This window comes from Crocodylus porosus, unplaced genomic scaffold (genome assembly GCF_001723895.1).
Source record: "Crocodylus porosus isolate Cpor-Errol unplaced genomic scaffold, CroPor_comp1, whole genome shotgun sequence".
NCBI lineage: Eukaryota > Metazoa > Chordata > Crocodylia > Crocodylidae > Crocodylus > Crocodylus porosus.
Window position 1 is genome coordinate 1,480,367 of NW_017728930.1, and position 23,618 is coordinate 1,503,984.

At 44.3% G+C, this 23,618-nt stretch overlaps 1 protein-coding gene across 1 annotated transcript in view; it reads left to right on the forward strand.

The window, feature by feature from the left end:
* CADM1 (cell adhesion molecule 1) overlaps positions 1-23,618 on the forward strand; it is a 74,156-nt gene that overhangs the window by 11,672 nt on the left and 38,866 nt on the right. Inside the window, exons 6-8 of the mRNA XM_019543122.1 lie at positions 12,755-12,854; positions 15,903-16,075; positions 20,570-20,644. Of these exons, the coding sequence (XP_019398667.1) occupies positions 12,755-12,854; positions 15,903-16,075; positions 20,570-20,644 (348 nt within the window). The remainder of the gene's footprint in view (positions 1-12,754; positions 12,855-15,902; positions 16,076-20,569; positions 20,645-23,618) is intronic.

Here is a 23,618-nt window from a genome sequence, read left to right on the forward strand (position 1 = left end):
GTACCTGCCACCCCTAGAGCATCAGTGCCTGCCAATACCTGCCCGGGTCCAGGGTATCTTGGTGCACTTGGTATGTCAGAGTCAAGTCCGAATGTGTTGGGTGGTGGGACGAGGTAGGGGAAGAAGAACGGTGCTTTGTAAGGAAAGGAGCTAATTGTTGTTCGACTGGAATCCAGAATCTGTTGATACCTGGTAAGATTCGTTGGAGGAAAAAAACCCAGCAAAGCCAGGAGGAGGTTGGGGGAATTGCCATCCTACCTAAACAATGCAAAACAAGACCCACAAAAGGCACAAAAGCAAACACGTTCAGCGCAGCCTCTGTTTCTTGGAGGGCAGTCTTGGAAAAGAAAAAAGGGGAAAAAAAGCATTTTCAGGCACTGGATATTGTCCCACACAGTTTGTAATGATTTTCCAAGACTGATGCACTTGGGTTATTCCCTGCACAGTTCAGAGCAGCTGTGACATTGGCTTTCTGTTGTTCTCTTGGAAAGGAAACCAAACCACAGATTAACCAGCATGCGTGGTGCAAATTCCAGACATCAAAGAGAAGGCGAGTCTGGAGCAGCCATCAAAGGAAGCAGTTGCACAGAAATCAGAGTAACTTTCCCTGGTAAACAAGTTCTTCATTTTCCCCTCAGACCGTAAATTATCCCCATACAATATCCATTGTGAAATTCTGGGGTTTTTGTTTTTTTTTTTTTTTTAAATAGGTCCTTCCAGGTAGGATATTCTCAAGCCTCTCAACAAATTAGGAATTCATGTATCCCTCAAAGTAAAAAGCACTCGTGGTCCTAACTCACTCAGGTGCTTTCTAAAGTCCTATTTAAACTGGGTATCTAATTCCATTAGAAATGTGTGTTCAGATATATTTTTTTAGATCATGTTGCGTGTGAGAAATGGCATTTGGAAAATGTGCGCCGCAGATCTGAGTCTGGAAAGGGCCATCTTTTGCTGAGTTTTAATTAAGATCCATTTGAGTGTTTTCTTGTGAGTTATTGTTCAAAGAAAATTACAGGCTTCAGAATTTTTTTCCCTTCCCTGAGCGCACCAGCAACTCCAAGAACTTTTTATAAAATGGCTTTCAGCCATACCACCTCGGGCCGCGCTTGCTCCAAATCCCCTCCCCTCTGGTGCCCCGGAAGGGGACAGTCAAGGTAATTTGAGGCTGGCCCTTGCTTGCTAGAAGCACACTTGCTTGTAACCACAGGATAGCAAAGGCATGATCCCTTCTCCAGTGGAGACAAGGCACTGTAGTTTTTACTTACGGAGAAGCTAAATGAGGCCACCACGGCCAGGGGTGGGGTTTTGTGCCAGCTACCTACCTCCTGGCCAAAAGTGAAGGTGCTTTGTCTGGGCTTAGGCTTTCTCAGCAAGAGAAAGATCAAGCAGTCGTGATTTTGCTGATTAAAAAAAAATACCTCTGTGTCAGTGGAAATGCCAAAGCTTTGAGTGCTGCAGGAAATAGTGCTGATAGATTCAGGTGGTCTGCTGCAAATCTTGCCCCAGCCACCGTGATGCTGGGAGCCTATGCTAATGCAGCTGCCAGCCGTGCGAGAGGGCGAAAAGATACTGGATTGGTAGTTATGAAAAGCTCTGCGGCACTTTTCGGTAGAGTGGGCTTCCTGCTTTGGTCAGCCTTGCTTCTCTAATGAGCGAAAGAAAACTGATTTTCTCCCGGAGTGGAGCCCTTTGTATGCATTTCCCCACCTGTTGCAGAGCTGCACGTGCATAGTTGCAGACAACAGGACTTCTGCTTCCCAGCTCCTGCAGCTGCCCTACAGAAGCTCAGAAACATGCTTCTTGCTAAGCTGCAAGCCCCTTAGTACCTGTATACCCCCTCCCCGCCCCACTGGCTCTTCCTCTCTTCTTAGCCAAGAGGTAACAAGACTGTTACTCATTAGTTAAGCAAGACTTGTTCAATTGTTAACTTGTCCCGTCTGACTCGTCACAAGCATCCTGTTATGTGCTAAGATTATCCACTCCTTAAGCAATGCAATACCATTGCAGGCTTGCTGGGGTACCATAAAACTAGCAATAAACCAATAATAATAGGGCCATTGTATTATCAGGTATGAGCGGTTTTTTCATGAATCACGATCGATAGCCTCCCGCACTGCGAAGTATGCAAAGAAATTAGAACAGAATTGCAAGCAGTCAAGTAAACGGACAAAATAGGCAGCGGTGCCTTATTCTGGCCTCAGAAACCCAACGTGTTAACTGGTCCAACCAAAAGTTCGGAAAATGAGACTTGGTCATCCCCAGAGGGCGTTGAGAACGGTTTTCCTGCCATCAGCAAAACAGAGTGGGGGTTTTTTTTTTACCACTCTTCCTTATGTCCTCCTTGTGGAGTGAGCCACTTCATTGCAAGTAAAGAGCAGCAAGATCTGGCCCTTTGTGAATTTTGGAGATAAATGCTGCTCTCTGAATGTGGAAAATACTATTAAAACGAAATCTCTGCAAACAAGCCTCTCATAATGTGAATTAAAACTTCTTGGCAATGCTTTTAGATGCCAAACCGAGTCTGACAAGTAAGTGCTGTGTACCCGGAGTCCAAGCAACACTTTCATGCTTGATTAATAGTCGCACTAGCAAATGCACGAGTGTGTGCCATGGACGGATATGCTACCATGCATCGTGTTGGTTCAGAAGTATCCAGTGGCTCTGTCTGCGGGAGCTCTCATGTGAATTCAGATCATTCCACGAGGGTTGTTTGGGGAAGGGGGTTGTTAAGTATAATTTTAGAAAGGAAATGAAGCAACAAAATACATTAAAAGGCCATTAAGGAGTTGGATGGAGCCAGATACCCCGAGAACATTTTACATTCAGCCTTTGTGGCGCTTTCCTGTTTTCTTGTTGTGTAGCCTTGGAAAGGGAGGACGAAAGGAGAAGTCTTGACACCTGCCTTGTTGTAGCTTGTGGGTTTAAGTCCCAATTAATTGAACATGGGTCTTTGTCATGTCTGCAGGAGCATTTATAAAATATATATATATACCCATGGAAACCATTATGACCTCTGCTTGTTGTTATGCCAGGAGACTTCTTTGTGCCCAATTATGTTAAAAATCAGGCGTGTGTGTGTGCTGTCGTACCTTCAGTAATCCTTGTTTCTGGTGAGTGCAAATATTAATTGCACAGTATGCAGTGAAGTGATTAACATCAATGTAATTTATCATCGGGAGATTTCTAAACAAATAAATGAGTCGTTTTGTTTAGTGAGGTATTGACCCCTTCCGAATCTGTGATTTAAGGGGGGGGAGGGGGTGCGCGTGTTTTATTGTAAATATGAAAGACATCACGATCAGCCAAGTGTTCAGTTATTTGATTTTCTGGGGCATTAGCCGTTCTTGTTCGTGACATTTCCCAGTTGGGTTCTTGTTTGCAAGCTCATTAATAAGGTTTTCTCTGAGGAATGTTGTTGGGAACGAAGAACATAGAGTAGGGCCTGGACTTGAGGCTCAGCAAGCGCACAGCGGCAGCACGTAGTTAAATGTTTAAAATGGGAAATAATTATACACAACATCTTAGAGTTCAAAGACCTCTCCTCTCTCTGAGAACCAAGTTTTATGTTTTGAAGTAAAGAAATAAATAAAATGTTTTGGTATGCGCAGCCCCCAGAAACCAGGTAAGTAGCCATTTCTTTGAACGTGCATATGCTTCTGGTAGAGCTGCACTCCCGTTACGTTATGGTTGCCTGTAATAGGATGTCTAATTGATGGCAAAGGTTGTAGAGTTTACCATCTGAGGAAGTACCTCTAATAGCGTAACAAGCTGCTTAACGAGAACAGCGTGCTATACATTAAATAGAGGAGAACAATCTAAATAACATCAAGGTGGCCATGCACAGGCAGGCTAGGCATTCAGAGTAAAGGTTTGACACTGTTCTGAATACCTGCCATTGTGCGGAAAAGAATCGGCAAAGGCACAATGGGATAAGAAGGCCGGAGCATCTTCGCTTTGATTTTTCCCTTTAGTTTGCGTTCCCGTTACAAGTTACATGCTTAAAAATCTCTTCTTGTTATTTTGGAGAGGGCTTCTTAAAATGTGCTTCGTATCAGAAAGGCTTTGCGGGACTCATCACGAACTGTCAGTCACCTGTTTAGCCATTCATTGGAAAACAAGATCCGTTCATTTTGACAGAGCTGTCTATTTTGCAAACTCCTATTGATATTTATTCACAACACGGGCCATTGCATTGGTACTAATGGGTGCTCCTAGCAATAGAAAAGCTGAGTTAAAAAGACCAGCTAGACAACCAGCACTGCCAGCACACACACTTCTGGGCTGGGATAGATCCCTATGCTATGGTGACATAAATGATCTTGGTACCCTGCAGAGAAACATTAGTTTTCCTGACCTCTTATATTTTTAAAAAGTATGCTGATTTGAAAAGAGAGAACTCCAGATCCCAGCCTAAGTTTATGTGAAAAGCACCTGCAAAGCTTCACATTAAATACCAACTGAACTGATGGCTTTTTTATTATTTTAACAATCAAAGTTGTGTTTCCCATAATTAGCTTACATAGATGTTTTTTGCCTCTGATGTTTTTGTGATGTTTCCCATGGAGCAAAACTGCTGAAAATCACATTTCTTCGGACGTTTTGCCTATTAATTTTATTTGTTAGTCAGAACGATTCTACCCTGCGTTATAAACAACAGTCCAAAATCCAGAGACTTGGAAGATGAGCATACAGGTAATACCTCTTGCACATCAGAAAAGAAGGGGGGAGAGTACCCGGAAGAACGTGCTGGCTGAATTTGAAAATAAAAATGAGGGAATGTAGAGGAGGATAGGATATAGTCCTTGAGCTGAAGATATCTTTCCAAGGAGACCATCTGGCATAAATCCAGCGGGGCCACACTCATTAGGGATTGAGACGATCAATTAGAAAAAGGATTTTTAAACTTAAAAATTGCATGGCAAACGCACAATTTTGGCAGGGGGCTTCCTAACTGAATCATCAGAAGAATTGTTTGGCACAAGATCTGGTATTAAACAAACATGTTGAGGCAACAAACTCCCTTTCTCTCAGCACCATTAGAGAAGAATTCCTCTTTGTCTGCGTTTCCTGGTCACTCTGGGAAAATGTCAGCGTGTAACAAGTTTGGAGCAGAGTTAAACCCTTTTGGGTTGTCCTGGAAATGTGTCCCTGTCTTGGAGAGCAGCACACATGTTGGGCTGTATCTGTGTATCTGCTTGGAGATGCAGGTGTCATTAATGAGCGCAAGATTTTGCATTGAAGGGGAATCAAAGAGCATTAATATCTGCTCTTGCTCTGTGTACGTACACACCATGAATTTCAATGCGATTTAAACAGCTTGTTTGTTCATTTGGTTCATTTTTGGAGGCAGCATTTGGGAAGAAAACCTTTGGCTGTGCCCTGACTTCAGTCTGATGGACTGTATCGTCCGTGAACGGTGATTAGCCGGCTGCTTTTGCCAGGTGGCAAAGGTCAGAAGTGGGCCGAGTTTTTGCAAAGCTCTCGTGAGCTGCAGCAGTATTTCACAGGCTGCTGTTGTTGAATAATTAATGATTGCATGTCAGCACTGTTGTTGCGTATTTAAAGCGGGCCTGTCTCCTGCAGGGGCATCATCCTGGGTCGTACACCCGGTACCACTTGCACTGAAACTCCTGGAGAACAGGGAGAAAGCGGAGCGCGTTGACTCAACTCCGCCGTGATTGACGCAGCCCCAAAAAGCGTGTTCTGTACTTTATGAGCATAATGCAATTTTCTCACTCGCTGCAGCTCATAATCACTCTTGTGGACAGTGAAATTACTGTATACGCCCACAGAATTAGATTTATTGCACCGCCCTCCCCCCTTACGAATGCGCTGATTGCATTTCCGTTGGGGGGAAGGGGGGAGGCCAGCCACTCTTGCACCCTCCGCTCCCCTGGTTCGACACCAAACAAGACTTGTAGTTAAGTGGTTAATTGTGGGCAAAACTATAAATCCTCCTTGGTGCCCGGTAGCAGCCTTGTTGGCTGCAAAGAGTCCCAGAATTAAGCCACAGAGCCTGTGCCGTCCTGCCTGGAGGAACGCACGTGTTGGCAGAAACAGGAGGGTCTCTCTGGGTTGGATATGCCTGGGGCGAGCGACTTGTCTTGCTGCTCCATGTTCTGTGCATGGAGGAGTGCTCTGCCCCAGGCAGCAGCTGAGGGGCCTTTCATAAGCGCCCAGTCCGTTTGCGAGACAGCATTTTAAATGCATATGTATCTTTGTCGGGGAGCCGGCAGCGTCTGTCCCGTTGGGTGCCCCTAGCAGCTCGTGTGGTTTAAGGTGAACTCAATAGTCAAGTGTGATTCCTAAGCAATGGCAGGCCTACAGTTGGGGAGGTGCTGTGGGAATCGTTTCAGATGAAAGGAGCTATATAAACGTAAAGCATTAATTAAGGGCAGCCGTTTCAAAATAGATAATTAGAACAAGAATATCAAGTTGCCCTTGGGATAGTTTGTTTTGCATACAGCCCTGTTGAAAAGTAGCCAATTTAGGGATGGAGAGTGACAGCCAACTGGTACAGGCTGTGCTAAGCAGCAGGGTAGGCAGGGGAATTCGTAGCCCAAAGTTTCAGGACAAACTCCAGACTCGGGGAGAGCTGCGCGGGATCCTGAACGTACGTACACGAGCAAGCAGGGACATGCTGGGATAAAGAAACCCAGTCCTGTTCCCTAAATTGACAAGGTGTTATGATAAAGGAGAGGATATAGATTTTATAGACTACTGCAAGACATCGGGCTTAGTCTTGTGTGACACTTTGATTGATTAGTTGGCAATGTGCATTATCAGTAAAACATATGTTAATTTGATTGAGAAATGAAGAACTGGTAGATCCGTAATTAGTCAATGGGGAATCATCACAAATGGGGCATGTCTAGAGGTGGGGGCTGGAATACGCAGTTTGGTGCTGTCCCAAAGTTGCTCAATATCCTTCACGAATCAAGTCAAAGTGAACCTGAAATCACTGCCGATTTAAAATTTGCGGCTAACCCAAAGGATTGGCAGAACGGTACGTGAGGACAGGATAGGGAAGTCCTAGAGAGTGGTCTGAGTCTAGGTAAGTGTTTTAATTGCATACAGCCAAATGCAGATTTCAACACATTGGAACAATGAATAGGTGGGACTGTTCCCTAGCAAAGGATCCTCGGCGTCCGAGGAAACCAGCAACTCGGCCTGAGTTCCCAGTGCCTGAAAGGGGCGAGGGCATGCTTGAATGGACAGGTGTGAGCAGGATGATGAGTCTACCTCTGGAAACAGCTACTGGGTTGGTGCTGGGACCTTTGTGTAAATCTTCTGCTCGTACTTCTAAAAGGATGTTCAAAGCAGAGTAAAGCCACAGAAGGTCCACAGATACAATTTGGGATGAAAGTGGCTCAGGAGGAGAACCTTGGATCCGAGTGTCTTTTTTTGTTCTCTCCAAAGGGGAAAAAAATCCGGGGACCAAAAGGGCTTTTTGACAGTGACTAAGAGAGGGGTGAGAGTCCTTGTCACAAGACCCCTTCCAATCAAGGCAAGTGTTGTTTCTGCAAGGGGCCTGCTAATGCATACGCTGGGCTGCACTGGTTGGCTTACTGGGTTGCATTGGTAGGTGTGTTGCCAGTAGGTCAAAGGCAGTGATTTTCCCTCTGTTCAGCACTGGGGAGGCCATTTCTTGAGTCCCATGTCCAGTTTTGGGCTCCCCGTGATAGAAGGGTTGTGGACAAATTGGAGGGAGTTCAGCGGAGGGCAACAAAAATGACGGAGGGGCTGGGCTACATGACTGGTGAGGAGAGGCTGAGGGAACTGGGATGATTTAGTCTGCAGAAAGGAAGACCGAGGGGGATTGAATAGCAGCCTTCACCTCCCTGCCGGGGGGCTGCAGAGGACGGAGCTGGACTGATCTCAGTGGGGGCAGATGGCAGGACAAGGAGCAATGGGCTCAAGCTGCAGCAAGGGAAGTTGAGGTTGGATATTAGGAAAAACTCTCCCTAGGAGGGTGGTGAAGCACCGGACCAGGTTACCCAGAGAGGTGGTGCAGTCTCCATCCTTGCAGGTTTTCAAAACCCAGCTAGACAAAGCCTTGGCTGGGATGATGTAGCTGGGGCTGGTCCTGCTTGGAGCAGGGGTTGGACTAGATGTGCTCTCCTGAGGTCCCTTCAACCCTCATTTTCTATGATAATCAAACACAGACCGTTGAACTCAGTAAAATGAAACCTGTTTGGCTTCTGATGCAGTGGAGGTCAGCCTAGATGATGTAGCAGTCACTCCTGCCCTTAAAGACTACAAATAGATATTAACTTTTTAAAGTATCTTCTGGCAGAGAGGCTCTGGAAGTGGTGTGATAGGTGACGTAGGCTCTTTGGAAAGGGGAAGCGTTTGGGTTAGTTTTATAAAAAAAACAGGTGTTGGCAAGACAGGAAACGGCATGGTTCTGTGTAATGGCACAGAGAACTGGGGCCAGGCTTAGGGCTCGACTGTCATGCTGGTCAGCATCACAAGCATTACAGACTGCATGGGGGTATGTGGCCAGGCAGGCCAGCCACGACCGTGCAGGAACATCCTCATTGCCTTGGATGCTGCAGGCTTGGCATTGACCTCCAGCGATAGGCAGCGTGCCCTGTGCAGCCAAGAGGTGACGACCGATGCTTGGGTCCTCTTGGTACGCTTTGAGATTGAAGATGGATATTGGCACCTGCAGCCCAGGAACGCAGGCCGAGACCAAGCCAAGCGCGCCCCAGTGCCAGTGAGGAAGAGCTCCTGAGAGTGACGGCATTGTAGCTTCATCACGATGATCTCACTGGAGGAATCCTCAGCTTTTTGGTTGCTCATGAAACTAAAAACCTAGGTTCGGAGGCTGGCGGGGGAGACGGATCTTGTGATTTTTCGCCTCCTGACTCAGGTCATGCAGTGTCACGCCGGGTCCGGCACATGTAAACTGTAATCGGTCAACAAGGGGAAAGAGCAAGCTTCAGCCTCACCTCTTTTAAAAGCAGCTTTTTTTCTACTTTTTCTGGCACAAAATGTGCATTTTTTTTAAAAGAAATCTCATAAAATCCAAAATGGTTTTGTAATAAGTTTTTCAAATTGGTTGCTGCTGCTGTGTGACCTTTAGACGGCTGGTATTTAACCTTGTATATTGCTTTAGCTTTTGAATTAATTTAGCTTAATAAAGGGGCCTTATTAAATTAGTGGACCGTTCTTAAAAAAAAAAAAAAACAAAAAAAACACCCGCTAGGAATAAGTGTATTAGGAAGTAGCTTCAGATTGCTAGATCTAATTGACTATCAATGGCGTAATACTGTGGTCAAGATGCATAGAATTGCTTTGTTTTTATGTAGAAATCTTATCATATAATGACATAAAGAGGCTCCCAGTTTTGATCTCGGGGTGGTTAGATGGCACTGAGTAGCAAAAGTCTGTTTGCTGTTGGCCTCGTGCCTTACCGTGCTATCTGCGGTATGCAGGAACTGCCCCAGGGCTAGTTCCACAGGTCTTGTTAATTAAGCGATTCTTGAAATGTGGCCATTTTAAATAAAATATTGAATAACCAATAAATCGTTGTGGCAGAAGTTCAAAGCTTCTCTAACAATTGAATCAACCTCAAGCTGCTTCTTAAAACGTCTGGGAGCTCCCCCAGTTGAGCTTGGTCTCCCCAGTGCTGAGCACTGAGCAAACCCATGAGCCAAAGTTCTCACCGACCACCCTAAAATATCTCTCCCTAGGGAGAAAAAGAAAGAAAATCCTTACCTCAAGGAGGGAGCATACTCACTTTAAGAGTAAATTGCTGCATTACAGCCTTATTAAAATGTCAGGCCTTCTGAGTATCCAGCTGGCCTTTCAGTCCCATCCTAACTTTGAAATACTTTCTAATTTCATAAAGGCCTTCCATAATCATCAGTTTTTCGGAAATCCAACTTAGTGGGACGTTCCACTGTGATATTTCTGCCAGAAAGGTTCCTTCCCCAGGCGTGTATTTATGTTGTGTTAATAAAGCCTGGAGCACCAGCTCTTGGAGAGGCAGGCAAAGGTTTTATAGTAAGTACGTAATTTCTGGGAGGACAATGCATAACAGAAAAGTAGAACAGGAATAAGTTGGCTTTGTTTTTGTTAATGAAGAGTACATGGGGGAGAGTCCCGCTTTACATAATTTTGAAGTCAAACAATCGATAGCATATACTTCATCCCTGAGATGGCAGATCTCTTCAGTGTTCCCATTGATTTGCATATATAATTGGCAGATGGTAAACAACTCGTTAGAAACACTAAAAAATGATCTAATGACAACCAAAGTGGTGCAGCAAAAAAGCAGACGGCAGCACAATTTGTTTTGTGTGCAACTTGCTTGGTAGCGGGTGTTGGCCAGGCATCCTTCACGCTCACGCGCATGTGTGTGTATCCAGCATAGCGGGGTTGTGACATCTGACTGTGGTTCCTCTGTATTGCCACAAAACAAGACTAATAAGCAGCTAGCGCAAAGAAAAAACAATTTTTGACTGGGGACAGATTTAGCTTGACCACGGTAGGAAAAATATAAGCCTGACAGAAGCAACTCTTGGCTTGCTTGCAGCATTGGACGTAGTTTAACTCTTTCCCCTGCACCGAAGCATTGCTAAGCTTTCCGAGCTGCTAGGGCTCTGAAGGACTACTTGGGTTGCAAAGCGGCGCGCAGGATGTTGAGTTGCATAGTCCAGTATTGCTTTTGCCTTTCCTCAGTCTGTTTTGCATGTTGGTACCACAACGCATTGCAAAGCTAGATTGCCACTCTCAGACTTGGATCTTATTTCCCCTTCCCATGTAAGGGGAATCCGTACCAACGAGTATCTAACTCAGAATAGATGCCTGTTCCTATCCACACTGGGATGGCTCTAGTATTAAGAGGCAGAGATGAGCCAGATCCTAACATACTCCTGGTTAGCAGACAATCATAGACAGTGAGGGTTAAATGGACCTCAGGAGGTCACATGTAGTCCAACCCCTGCTCCAAGCAGGACCAGCCCCAACTGCATCATCCCAGCCAAGGCTTTGTCTAGCCAGGTCTTCAAAACCTCCAAGGATGGAGACGCCACCACCTCTCTGGGTGACCTGTCCCAGTGCTTCGCCACCATCCTGGTGAGAAAATTCTTCCTAATATCCAACCTCAACGTCCCTTGCTGCAGCTTGAGCGCATTGCTCCTTCATCATGTGCCCCCACTGAGACCAGCCCAGCTCCATCCTGTTTGCACCCCCCTCCCCCCAGGAGGTGAAGGCTGCTATTCAATCCCCCTCGGTCTTTTCATCTCCAGATTCAGTCAGCCCATTTCCCTCAGCCTCTCCTCACCAGTCATGTCCCCCAGTGCCATTTTCACTGCCATCCGCTGGACACCCTCCACCTTCTTCACATGCTCTCTGCAGTGGGGGCCCAAAACCGCACACAGGATCGACTGTCCTGGTTGTTCAGGATTGGCTGACTTTTCTCAGGTCGTATCTGGAACGCTTGCGAGAGTTACTCTTAGATATTTCTTTTGCAGCTCGCAAGCATTAAACCATATTGCTCGGAAGGTCAGCTGGTGTTTTCAAGCATGTTAAGTTTTATATTTTCCAGTATAGAGTGATTTTGTGTCTTTAAAAAGTTACAATTGTGCATCGTGACCTGGTAAACCAGCATATGGATGCCATTTTTTTAAAACCCTGGCGTCATGCCTTGTGGTTTCATAGCTGCTAGCGGGATCAGTGATTGGGATTCGTTTATTAAATGCATTTGTGGTGTAGCTATCCCAGGAGAGGATTTACTGGTGTAGTTTATTCCATTGCTGAAAATTATGAGGGTTTACGTTGGTTAAGCCCAGTCATGGATTTTTTTTATCTCCATTATTCCATAGGAAGCATGTTAATGAGTTAAACACTGTTAATAAAACGCAACAAGCCAATAGTTTCAGCAGTAGTGACTCTCGAAGGAAATAAAACCATCTAAAGTGTTTCGACCTTTATGCATACTGATTTTTTTTTTTCCGCTGCCTTCCCCTATTTCTTCCAGTTGAGTAAGTTTCTAAAAAATATATATGGCTTAATGGCATTTGTAGCTTTGGATTGATTTTTTTTTTGTGCTGATAACATTTTAGCTACAGTTGAAATTGTGTTTTTAATCTGTATTTTGGTAGTTGAAGGCAATGCATTTCTTATTAATTGTGGACTCCAGCCTTTTTCCTACAGGGCCTTTCTAAAGGATTTCTGAGCTGCCTCCCTCGATATAAACTCTTTAATCCCCTGTGTTTGTTTTAGGATTTACAAGAGTTTCGTTTGGACTAGCTAAAACCCTGCCTTGTTCAAACAAAGGCAGCGGCATTTGATTTCTCTCTGTCTTCCCTAACAGAAGTGCTTCCAGTAGAGCCCAACATATATTAATATGCAGTGGCACAAACTATTGTCATACAGTAATATATGATACATGATAAAATGTATCAATTCTGAGCACCACAAATATCTCTGGTTTCACCTCAGCATGAAGGCAAATGAGTTCCCTTTAGCTTGAGTGAGTTCGGAGATAAACTTCACTGTTACAAAATGCATTTCCCAGGAAGCGTTGGGGCTGCGCTCGGAGTAGGAATCTCTTATCTATGTGTGTTACACATTTTGGTGTTATTAGTCCATTTAATTTGAGAAAATCTGGGTTTACTTACCGAGTAGATGAATGGGATGGTGGGGGAAAGGGAAGAAGCGGCACTTAGGGGTGTCGATGCATCTGATTCTGTTTAACAAGATCATTTATTAAACATCCCTTTTTTTTTTTTTGGTCACGCAGATAAGCCTGAAGTGCGGGTTTCAAAGAATTACCCGGTGCAAGGCCTAACAAGAGAAGGGGAGCCCCTCGAACTATCCTGTTCTGTTTTTGGAAAACCACAGTAAGTTCAGGTCTCCCCAGGTCCTCCAGCCCTGCTCGTGTCAGGGTGCAAAAGAAGGGGCACATGCATGCCTTAGCTTCTTGCTGTAGAAATAGCCTGCCTGAGACTGCAGACAAAGTAGGTAAGCCGTAAAAACATGGAGGGATGAAAGGAAAATGCTTTGCGGATCTGGAGATCAGCCCAACTATGACACCTCGACCTGGAACTTGTATCACATATCACTTTGAGTAGAAAAGCATTCAAAATAGTCTTCTTTTATCACACGACTCTTCCTGCTTTTATTTTTGGGAGGGGTTTGCAGGGTAGACACGGTTGGGATTTTTTTTTCCTTTGGGATCCTTTGATGCAATTTAATATATCATACAACAGGACAAATTCAGAGATTGTCAGGGGCTGGAAGGGACCTTATAGATCATCGGGTCCAGTCCCCCTGCACTAGGCAGGAGAAGACAACGGGTGTCAAGTGACCCCAGCGAGGTGACCGTCCAGTCTCCTATTGAAGATTTCCAGGGTAGGCGACTGCACCACCCTTGGAGGGAGCTTACTCCACAGTCTGGACACCCTGACTATGAATTCAGATAGCAAAGTTTAAATTTTCTCCTGTATTTTTCTTGCTGTTGATTTTAATTTAAGTCCTGTAACCCTAGCCTCTTTTCAATAACGACTCTTCTGTTTTGGTCAAATATTTGTTCTCCCACCCTAATTAGCCTCTCAACCTATCATTTATGATAAGCCCTGCCCCTCACCTCCTTGTTTTCTTCAGGTTCAGTACATCCCTCCACACTCCCTACAGCCTGGCTACAGCTTGGTAACGTGTCCGGAACTGAACCGGCTTTTCCAGCTGTGGTCTTAGAGCCATCTAGTTGGAGGGTTTTACGCCTTTGCGCAATGCCAGGAAGTATAGGCAGCTGAGTACTGTGATGGCCTTTTTGCTGCCATTTTGCATTGTAAATTCACATCTAATATCCTGCCACACCACAAATCTTATACCCAGAGCTCAGCTGTCTTAGGGACGGACACTCTTGCTCCGCTCTGCATCCCAGGATTTCCAAGTGCTGGGAACCGCTGAGTCTTCCAGAAGTGAAGTGAGGTAGGCAGGAAGCAGCGCGCCCTTTTCCCGGATGGGATACTGGAGCAGGCAGCCCAAGGAAGTCTAGACGCATGGTAGGGTTAGGTAGGAGTGGAAGTCAGGACTGGTCAGAAATGCAAAACTTCTGCTTGTCGAAAACCTTCAAGATTCTGCTAATGTTTTGTTTTGCCTCGGGATGAAAGTAAGCTTTGAAGTGGGCATTTGCTGACGGGGACAAACCAGGTTTTGTCCAAAAATTCCCACTAGTGCTATTATCAGGCCAACCTCTAGCCTAGTCCATATTTCCTCCTGGGTACAGAGTAAGGATGTGGCTGCCTGACGGGAATGTGTTCAAGCAAAAGTTGCATTCAAATCCTTACCTTTCTCCAAGACTTCGCTTATGGTTTAGCCAAAGAAATCCCAGACTTTCCTTCAACTCCATTTTTTGCTTGCTTGAGGGGGTGGTTCATTTTTGGGGGTTTTGTGAGTTGGGCTTGCTTTTGTTTGGTGAGGTTAAAGGGCAGTTGCAGCATAGGCTACAAGACTCATCTCTCTCCCTAAAGGCAAAACCAACTACAAAAAAAAAAAAGCTCCAGGCCTCCCTGCTTTCATTAAAAGCCCATATTTGAGTAAGTTGCATGCCTCTCTGTTTTATTTCTAGAGGGAAACAAGGATGCTGTCGAACAGGGGGGCAGTAGCTGCATATATTCTTACTTATCTCATTAGTGTTTATAGCTACACTCATGCTCTTTCTCTAGTCATGTTGGCATGGCTGTAGGCAGAAACTTGTTACTCTGCAGATCTCAATCCTTCTAGACTGCTTGTATATTTATTTCAAGATACTGCATGCAGCTAAAAAGGCATTGGGAACTTGCAGTTAAATATTCTGGTTTTCTGAAGTCATTTTAGTAGGTAGTGGCAGCAAAATTGATGGCTTTTAAAATAGGAGAATGCAGATTTGCTTTTAGATGCCATTTTAAAGATGTTCATGTTTAAAGGTTTTTAAAATCCTGCACTTGGACCGTCTGGTGGTCAGGCAGCGTGCTATATCACTGGCCCTGGATGAGGCCCGTGTGCCTCATCCCTCCCCTTTTGCATCAGAAGTGTTTACAGCCCCATTTCTGTTCAGAGTATTTTTAGACAATATTCTGGTGCTCTCTGAGGGGTGGATTATTTGCAAGGGGGTTGTGTGGGAATACTTTCTTAAAGTTTCCATGACAGTAGCGTTCTGTAGTTGTCTAAGAGGCATCATGTATTTTTTACGTGGTGTGCTGCAGAACGTTTTCTCAATTCCAGATTTTGATTTGGGCCTCTCTCTCAAAAAAAACAAACAAACAAACAAAAAAAAAAGGTAAAGGAAAGTCTGTCAGCAAACCTTATTGCCATTTTGAGACTTAGAGAAACGACAGTTCCCTCCTCTGGCTCTGTAGTACCCGACTAATGCTGTTCCCTGAGCTATGCAAACCTGACGTTCACTTGAGTGCCATTAGCAGCAGGATGTGACCATGGGCTGCCAAAGGGAGAAGGACTAATTCCCTCTGCCCTTTTTTGGAGTTTCGAACTTGCTGAAATTTAGCAGTTCCCTTAATGTGGTTCACCTGCCTGAGCAAGTGGTGTCCAATAGCTCAGAGCTGCTCTGCCTATCAGGACAGCCTCTAGCGTAAGCTTCAAGTTGGGTTTGGGTTCCCGCCTGCTTAATTACATCCTTATCTATTAATGAGCTTTTCCCTGCTTGTGTGGAACTGTTTCAAAGCTACAACAAAAAAGTGACACCCTGAGTATATTGTCCAATTGTAGATTAACTCCAGCGGCATGTGGATCAGGACTAAGCAGAAGAAGAACCTTGTCTTATTTCTTTCTCGTGTCTCTTGATTAGGTCTTCTGCCTGTCACGTAATGTTTGCATGTGCGTGAAATGCTGAGAAGACCGGCTTGTCTGTAAGAATTAGTAATACAACTGTTTCTCCCCTTCCTCCCTAGGCCTACGGACATGAGATGGTTAAGAGTAGATGATGAGATGCCTCAACACGTTGTACTGTCTGGTACAAACCTTCTCATTAGTAACCTAAACAAAACAGATAATGGTACATACCGCTGTGAGGCTTCAAACGTGGTGGGGAAATCATATGAGGATTACATGCTGTTTGTATACGGTACGTGAGAAAAACCATCTTTCTACTAGACTCATTTGCACATAATTGCTACATACCACTCTCTAAAAGCTTTTGAAAAAGTAAACATTTTGCTTGATGCAGGAACTTCTGATAGCATCCAACACATCCTCTCATTATGTTATGGGGGCTGGGCAACCATTTCTTCCTTTCCCCTGCGCTAACCTCAGCTGCAGAAACCCCTCACTCCTAAGTCCAGTAAGTGGCTTGCTCTGGAGCTGTCGTGGTGGGCTTGCCATGGACGTCCTGTCTGATGCGGTGTTCGGAGTGGGTCAGTACAGGGGGCCAAAGGGGGGGACTCTTGAATTGTCCATCCTGACCGTCCCGAATGTTGTAGAACATGTCCCCAGCTCATACAACCCACTTTGCAGGCTCTTCAGCAGTGGCACAGGTTTGTTTTTCCAATCTGCTTTTAGCAAGTTAAATTACTGAAGAATCAGCGGCCATATCCAGACAATTACAAACCAGTAAATAAACTGGAGGAATGAGATGTCTTAAACCTATCTATTGCTGCCAACAGATACTAAAACATCTCTCAGCATCTTTTTAGAGTGCTATTAAGTACCTACTTTAATTCTTCAGTTCCTCTGCATTATTTTGCCATCAGTTTAAGCCTTGTTGTGCTCTTGTATTGAAGGTCTTGCATATAATGAAGATTCAGTAGACATTTGAAGAGTGATCCCCTGGTCTAATTATGAACAATTCCCTTGGGCTACGTGTGTAAAACTAGTCCATTAGAGAGACTTCTGATGCATGGGGTTGTTTGTTTTTTTCCCTACGATGTATAAATGCCGCCACCCCAGTCAATGCAGGTGAAGCGAGCACGTTCTTTGGGGAGCTCAGTGGGATAGCGAGTGGCTGTCAAGCCAAAGGCTTCTAAAGCCCTTGAGTTCTTGCAGTTATTAAAGGAGTGTCATTCGTGTGACCAATGCAGTGTAGGCTGGGGTTTTCGTTTTTAAACGACAGCGACTTACTCTGGCTTGCAGTTCAGTTCACATAATGTCCACCTGGAGCTGTACACCTCCAAAGCCCTTGTGCCTGCACAGATCTAGCTGCTTGCATACCCATCTTCTGCCTTGCATACACAGATGCCACCTTCTGTGCACAGCGTTTAAGCCTTTTGGAAACACTTACCTAAAGATGAACTTAAATCCCAGAGGTTTAGCATTCAGCTAAACATGAACGCCAGATGTTCCTTGTATTTTTCCTAGGCTGATAGCACAAAATGGCTTCAACTTTTTGAGGCAAAAATTAATTTTCAGAGAGATAAATCCATGCTTCAAAGGAATTATTATCCTGTCTGCCTAGTAGGGTAAAGAGGCATTCCTACTGGTGCTTATTTAAAGAAGAGACTAATGACCTTGCAGCTCTAAACCTTCCACAGCAAAAGACGACATGGCACACCTACCTCATCAGCACGTTTAACACTGAGCGTGTGCTTTCCAGATGCTATTAATCCTAAACTTAATAACCAAGGAGTTCATAAGAGACTAAAACTCTGAAAACTGCTACTACAACAAAACAGCAATAAAATTATTTCCCTGCTCTTTGCATGGCTGTAGATACTCCATTTTTTCCCCTAAATGAGAATTTTAAACAAAACCTTGCTGACACCAAAAGAATTGGTCTTGCTTCGGTTCCTAGAGGAGATATCTGGGGAAACTAATATCCTGAACGGCTCCAGTAGGAATTTCCAGCCATTTCGGCAGAGGCAGGTGATTCGTGGAGCCCCAGAGACCGAACTCCCTTCTGAACCCCGCGTGGTTGGAGGAGTGGAGCTCTTAGAGCTTGCGGTGGCTCATGCGAAGCAGAATGGGCGATAGCATGCTGTTTGGAGGAGAACTTCGGTCCCCAGTGCTGCACCTCATTGGCTACTAAATGCCCCCCAAATGACTGTGATTTAAATTTATTTTTAAACGAAATCCTGTTTTTCAAGGGGTTTTTAACCTGTGAACCTGTGTATATGACAGAGGCGCATAGGGACATGTCTGGTCTGCCAGTGATCCACTGTCAACCAGCGGCTGTAAAACCCATCTTGTCAAGTTTAGCAAAAATCAGGGACAGCTGAATAGCACTATGCCCATACAGAGAAGGAGTTCAGAGCCGCTGGCCTCACAAGTTGGAGGGCTTGCGGCTATCTTCTGTAGCACCTCTGTGCAGATCCAGCACAAGGCAGTGTTGAGGAATATTATGAGTATCGATTTGTGCCCTGAAGGGAATGTCTCTGCCCAGGTCCTAGTAGAAGGCATTCGTCCCATGACCTGTCAACACATTCAGCCCCTTTTCTCAGTAGAAAAAAAACTAAAGCAAACAATAAAGCTGACCTCTAGTAATGGTCTCTGCAAGGTTAGTGGGAAAGTCTTCTGTATGGAGGAAAATTGACCCTACTGCTTGCCCCTCTACCTGCTCTGTTGATGAGGAGGACCTGTTCTCCAGGGCTGTCAGCACAGTGCTGTCCATCAACGTCAAGTTCACTTTAAAACGGGGACCAATAAAGCAATTAGCCTGTCAAATCAGTCTGTGTCTTAACAAGTCCCTTACTACTTCTGTGATGCAGTGGTGTGTAGTGGCTAGAAGAGCTGTGATGGTTTGACATGCCAGCTCTACTCCACCTCCTTGAGACGAGCTTCCTTATCAGTTAATGCACATGTATTTAACTAGCGTTAAGTCTAAGAGCTTTCCAGCAGTAAGACTCTGGATGGTAATTGCTGCTGATCTGCCCCAATGCAACATTCTCCAGTGCCCACTCGGTAGAGGGTTGCCTACTTACATATGAGATAATGCAAACTGGAAATATCCATTTTTATTTAAGAATCAATATCTCACTGCTGCTGCCACTGAGAGTGACCAGGACCATATCCTAGAAATCTTCAGCCTGATTAACACAAGAGAATAGATAGGCGTCTCTCCTCATCGGTAGGGCTGAATCTGTCGGATAGCAGCTTTCCCTAGTGGAGCCAGTGCCACAAGTTCAGTGCATCAGCATCCATCTGTTTTGACCACCAGTAACCAGACATTGATGCAGCAGCCTATCAGCCTAGCCCTAGTTAGGAGATTAATAATAATAATAAAAAAAACCCTCTAACAAAGATATGGACTCAGATATTTCTGCTGCAGGAGAAGAACAAAATGTTTAAAGACATTCTTCATAAATGATCATTTTCTTTCAGCTGACTTCACAATGAAGCGAACTCCAAGGTAATGTTTCTTAACTTTCAGGAAGTTGTACTGAACACAATAAAGGTGCAGCATATAATTAAAGTTCAGATGTATTAATCAGAGAATCTGAGAGCTCACTTGGAGATAAAAGAGTAGCAGATGTGTCAGTGATGAAAAGTTGACATGCTTTAGATAAAATTTAAAATCAAAGGCCTACGAACCGTTTCATGCTCTATTATTGCAGAATGATTTCTTAGTTCAAAGTCTTGCTGACTACTTAACACATTCAGTTTGATCATTTGGGCATTGAGATATATATACGCACACGCACACACATATATATTTTTTCTTTTACATCTTTTCACATCACCCCCATCCCACTTTTTTTTATAAGGAGGTGGACCTCTATACACTGTAAATATTTGATACTGTATAGAGTGGGTACTGTTTGTTTGGCTCCAGCAGGTCAAGTGCCTTCTATAAATAGCTGTCGGTTATAAAGAGAGGAAATCTTTCCAGCTTTCTATTTTTTCTCATTAAGGATGCACTATTAACAAAAGCAAGCATACTAAAACATTTATAAGTCACAAAGATATTGACTCACTTTTAAAATAAATTCAGCAAAATCTTGCATGCCTTGCACTTGATGTTTGTAGCGACATTCTCATTTCTTTGTATTTATTATTCGCTTAAAAGTAGTTTTTAACATCCTGCTGACATGTATCGATGGAGGAAGAATAATGACGTTAACAGTTCTGGGAGAAGGGAGTAAAATGCACTTATCTGCTGCTGATGTTCGTTGTTAAGTACAGCGGGAGCCCCGCTCGTGCACATGCTTCCCCAGCTGAATTTCCACATATAAATGTAGAACAACAACAAAGCCCCATCGTGCCTTTCTTCGTATGTAGTAAACTGTTCTTGTCACGGAAAGTTTGCAGTTTGTTTTTCTTACGGCTCTCCCATTCCATCTCTCTATCTCCCATTGACTAATTTATGCTGGTTTTATTTTGTAACACTTACAGATGATAAAAAGAGAGAGAGAGATTCTGGGCCTGATGCCTCAGCGGGTGCAAGTCAGCCTGTAGATTCATTGAAATCAATGGGACTACGCTGGTTTTCAGCTGCTGAAGGCCTCTGTCTTTTCAACCAGCTGCGATATTACCGCCTGGTTTTAGGGGAGGAAAGACCTCCAACCGCCGTGCTGCTTCTCAGTGTCTGTGTTTCTCTCTCTGATCATTATGGTTCATGGTTGTGTTCTGCTTGTTTTTCTTAATTTGCTTTTTCTTTTTATTTTCCTTCTTATTTTTTTTTATCCAGATCCCCCTACAACTCTCCCTCCTCCCACAACAACCACCACCACCACCACCACCACCATCCCTACCACTATCGCAGGTACAGTACCTTCATAACCATTGGAAATGTCCTGAATGTGCATTGTCTTTTATGTATATAAACACAGCTTGAAGCCTGGGGAAAAATAACAAACCAATTAACCAACCACCCAAAAAACACACTTTTTTCCCCTTGGCATGCATTCTCTTGTGCGTGTGTCTTGTAACCTGGAAGCTGCACAGTGCTTCATGTTGACGTTCTTGAAACATGGAAATTGCCATGTCAAGGGAAAAAATCAAATAGGCCATGAACTCCAGCACTGGTGGCTAGTGTTCAAATGAAGGTGTATCAAACACCATTAAAGCACACTTAGTATGGGGAGTGGGTCTTAAATTTCTTCCTCGCCCCGTCAGTCTCAGCATTTGGAAATATGAAGTCTGGTCCTTAACTTGATCCAACTCGTCTGATTACAGTTGATAGTCTTATTTGTAGATGCTTAATCCGTTTCTGAATTGTAATAAGCTATCTACTCATTGTCCTGTAAAAAGGAATACCACCAGTCAAATATGCATTTAATTACAAATACATATTTATCCCCTTTTTAACAGCAAAAAAAAATGTTTTTTTTAATTTTTGATCTCTTTATTTCCTGTGTTCTGGGGAACGGTAAATAAGAACGCCCAACTGACCATAACACACCACTCATCATTTTCCATTCGTCCATCCTGTTGCCTCTTGCTCCTCTCCTTTGTAACAAGACCTAATCTTTCCAGTCATTCACTAGGATGGCCTTTCCGGGGTCCCTGCTCATCAGCAATTCCTCCACTCATTGCCATTTCCTGGACTTTTCTATTTCAGCTACCTTCTTTTGATGTTTTGGTTTTGTTGGTTTTCGTGGGTTTTTTTGGTTAAAAGTGACAAAGTGCCCCTGCTACTGAAGATGCGAGTGTTCCCTCGATTATTCAATGGCATAATATTTATTGTGTTATACTCCATTCCTTCATAAAAACAGCATTACATTTTATTCACTTTTGATGATTGCTGTGCCTTCACGTTGCTGATTCTAACTGTCCTGACTTTTTTTCTTCTCTGAGTTTTGACAAGTAAATCACCTCCCAAAGATGTGAGCAAACAATTTAAAATCTTCCTGCCAACGTGCCTTATCACATATCTGTGTGCAGCTGTCTTTCTTTCATCTTTCCATCGTGTTGTCCAGATTTTGCCATTCACTGTCTTCCTCCTTCCAGGTTTTTAATAAATATCTTGAGCCCCACCAGCCTTAGAAATGCTCTTTGGGAGACTCCGTGATTAACCTTTCCCCAACTTTGGGATTTGGTCATTTATTCAAGTTCTTTGCTTAATCTCTGAATCTGTTTTTATTTTATGACAGCTTTTAATCTCTGACCCCGATGTTCGCAAGTCTCCTTAAAGACCCTTTTGTGGGGAAGGCGATATGAAATGCGTCTCAAACTGAATGAAATATGAACTATGCTTTTTTTCCTCCTCTTTTATCGAGTATTTAGTTAATTCTTTAAAGAATTTGAAAAGGTTGCAAAGGAAAGTTTACCCTGGTCCGGCTCTGTTATATTCCAGGTTAGGTCAAAAGCTGGTACCATTCATCTCTCTTCCCTGGAACTGAAGTGCCACCAATATGTAATCTGGGCATTGCTATTAGCATTTCCAGCCAAAAAAAGAGCAATGCAAAGCTGTCTTTTCACGCTCTGCTACCGCAAGATTATCGTTTCAAGCCCAGCAGCTCCAATCACTGGTACCATCCACGACTATAAGAGGGCGTCTTAAGCAGCTTCTGTGTTGCTTTTGCTAACTTTCCCTTCGTCCCCATGCACCCTCTGTGCTTTGATCTGCAAACTGGTCCTACGTACTTGTGATTAAACATGCTCTTACACATCGGGGTTCGTATCTGCGCAGACTCGCTTATGTGGTGCTCGGCCCATTGGCTTGCTCCCGGCTGGAGCGGGCGTGTAGAGCCCTTCCTCTTTACCTCTGTGGTCCAACTCGGTCATCTCAGCTTTTGATTCAAGTCATAGTTCACAAGGGCCTCTGCTGCGGCTCCATACTGCCTTTCCCCTTTAATCTTTTCTCTCATCCCTTGTACCATTGCTGTCAGCTGCAGCTCTTCAAGTCAAGTTGCTCTAGTCAGTGCTAAGTTTCCAGGACCTTCCTGCACAGTTCACTTGACACGAACGTGTCTAAACCACAGCTGTCTCACCAGGCACCTGGACATGACTGCACTGGCATGGCGAGCTAGTTCTGGGTATCATGATGCTCCTGGTGTTCACACGCTCGGCTACATACATTGTTGACAGTAAAGCTTCCTCCCCCATGGCTTTTATTGAGCCTGGTAACGTTGTTCCACGTATTTATTCAGTCCTTGAGGAAATGATCACCCTTCTCTTCAAGAAGGTGATATCTTCTAATATGGATTTTCCAGCTATTCTTCCTTGGTAGTCTTTTTTTTCAAAGCACACCAAATGTCCTGACTGGAAGACTGAGGCTGCTGAATCGCAGGCGGGTGTGCCATGACTGCTCTGAAAAGTGACCATAAAAGAAGGTCCCTTCCAACCCTACGAACTATGAAAATGCGGAGGAGGATTCATCTTGCTGGTTGGAATTTACTCAGTTCAAAGGTGAGAGCCAGCTCTCTTCCCCATTGCCATACCCGTTCAGGTGGGCACAGCAGAACAGAAAGGTAGTAAAATCAGGTAATTTTTCACTAACAGAAGCAGTTACCACTTGGAGTGGGAAGACAGCAGGTTTTATTGGGCAAGCAAGAGAATATTTTTATTCAGCACCTTTTCCGCACCAAACCTCACTTTAAGTCTCTTCCTCCCGCAGCATCAAGGATCTTACACCAATCCATCCACTGGCTTAACACCCATCTTCCTCAGAGATGAACTGACGGTCTTTTTTAGTTGCTTGTTGCGTATGTACAAATATACACCTATGCGCTCGTGTGCATTGCTTATTAGCCAAGCGATGTCTGTATGTATTTATAGTCCATGAATTAAGAATT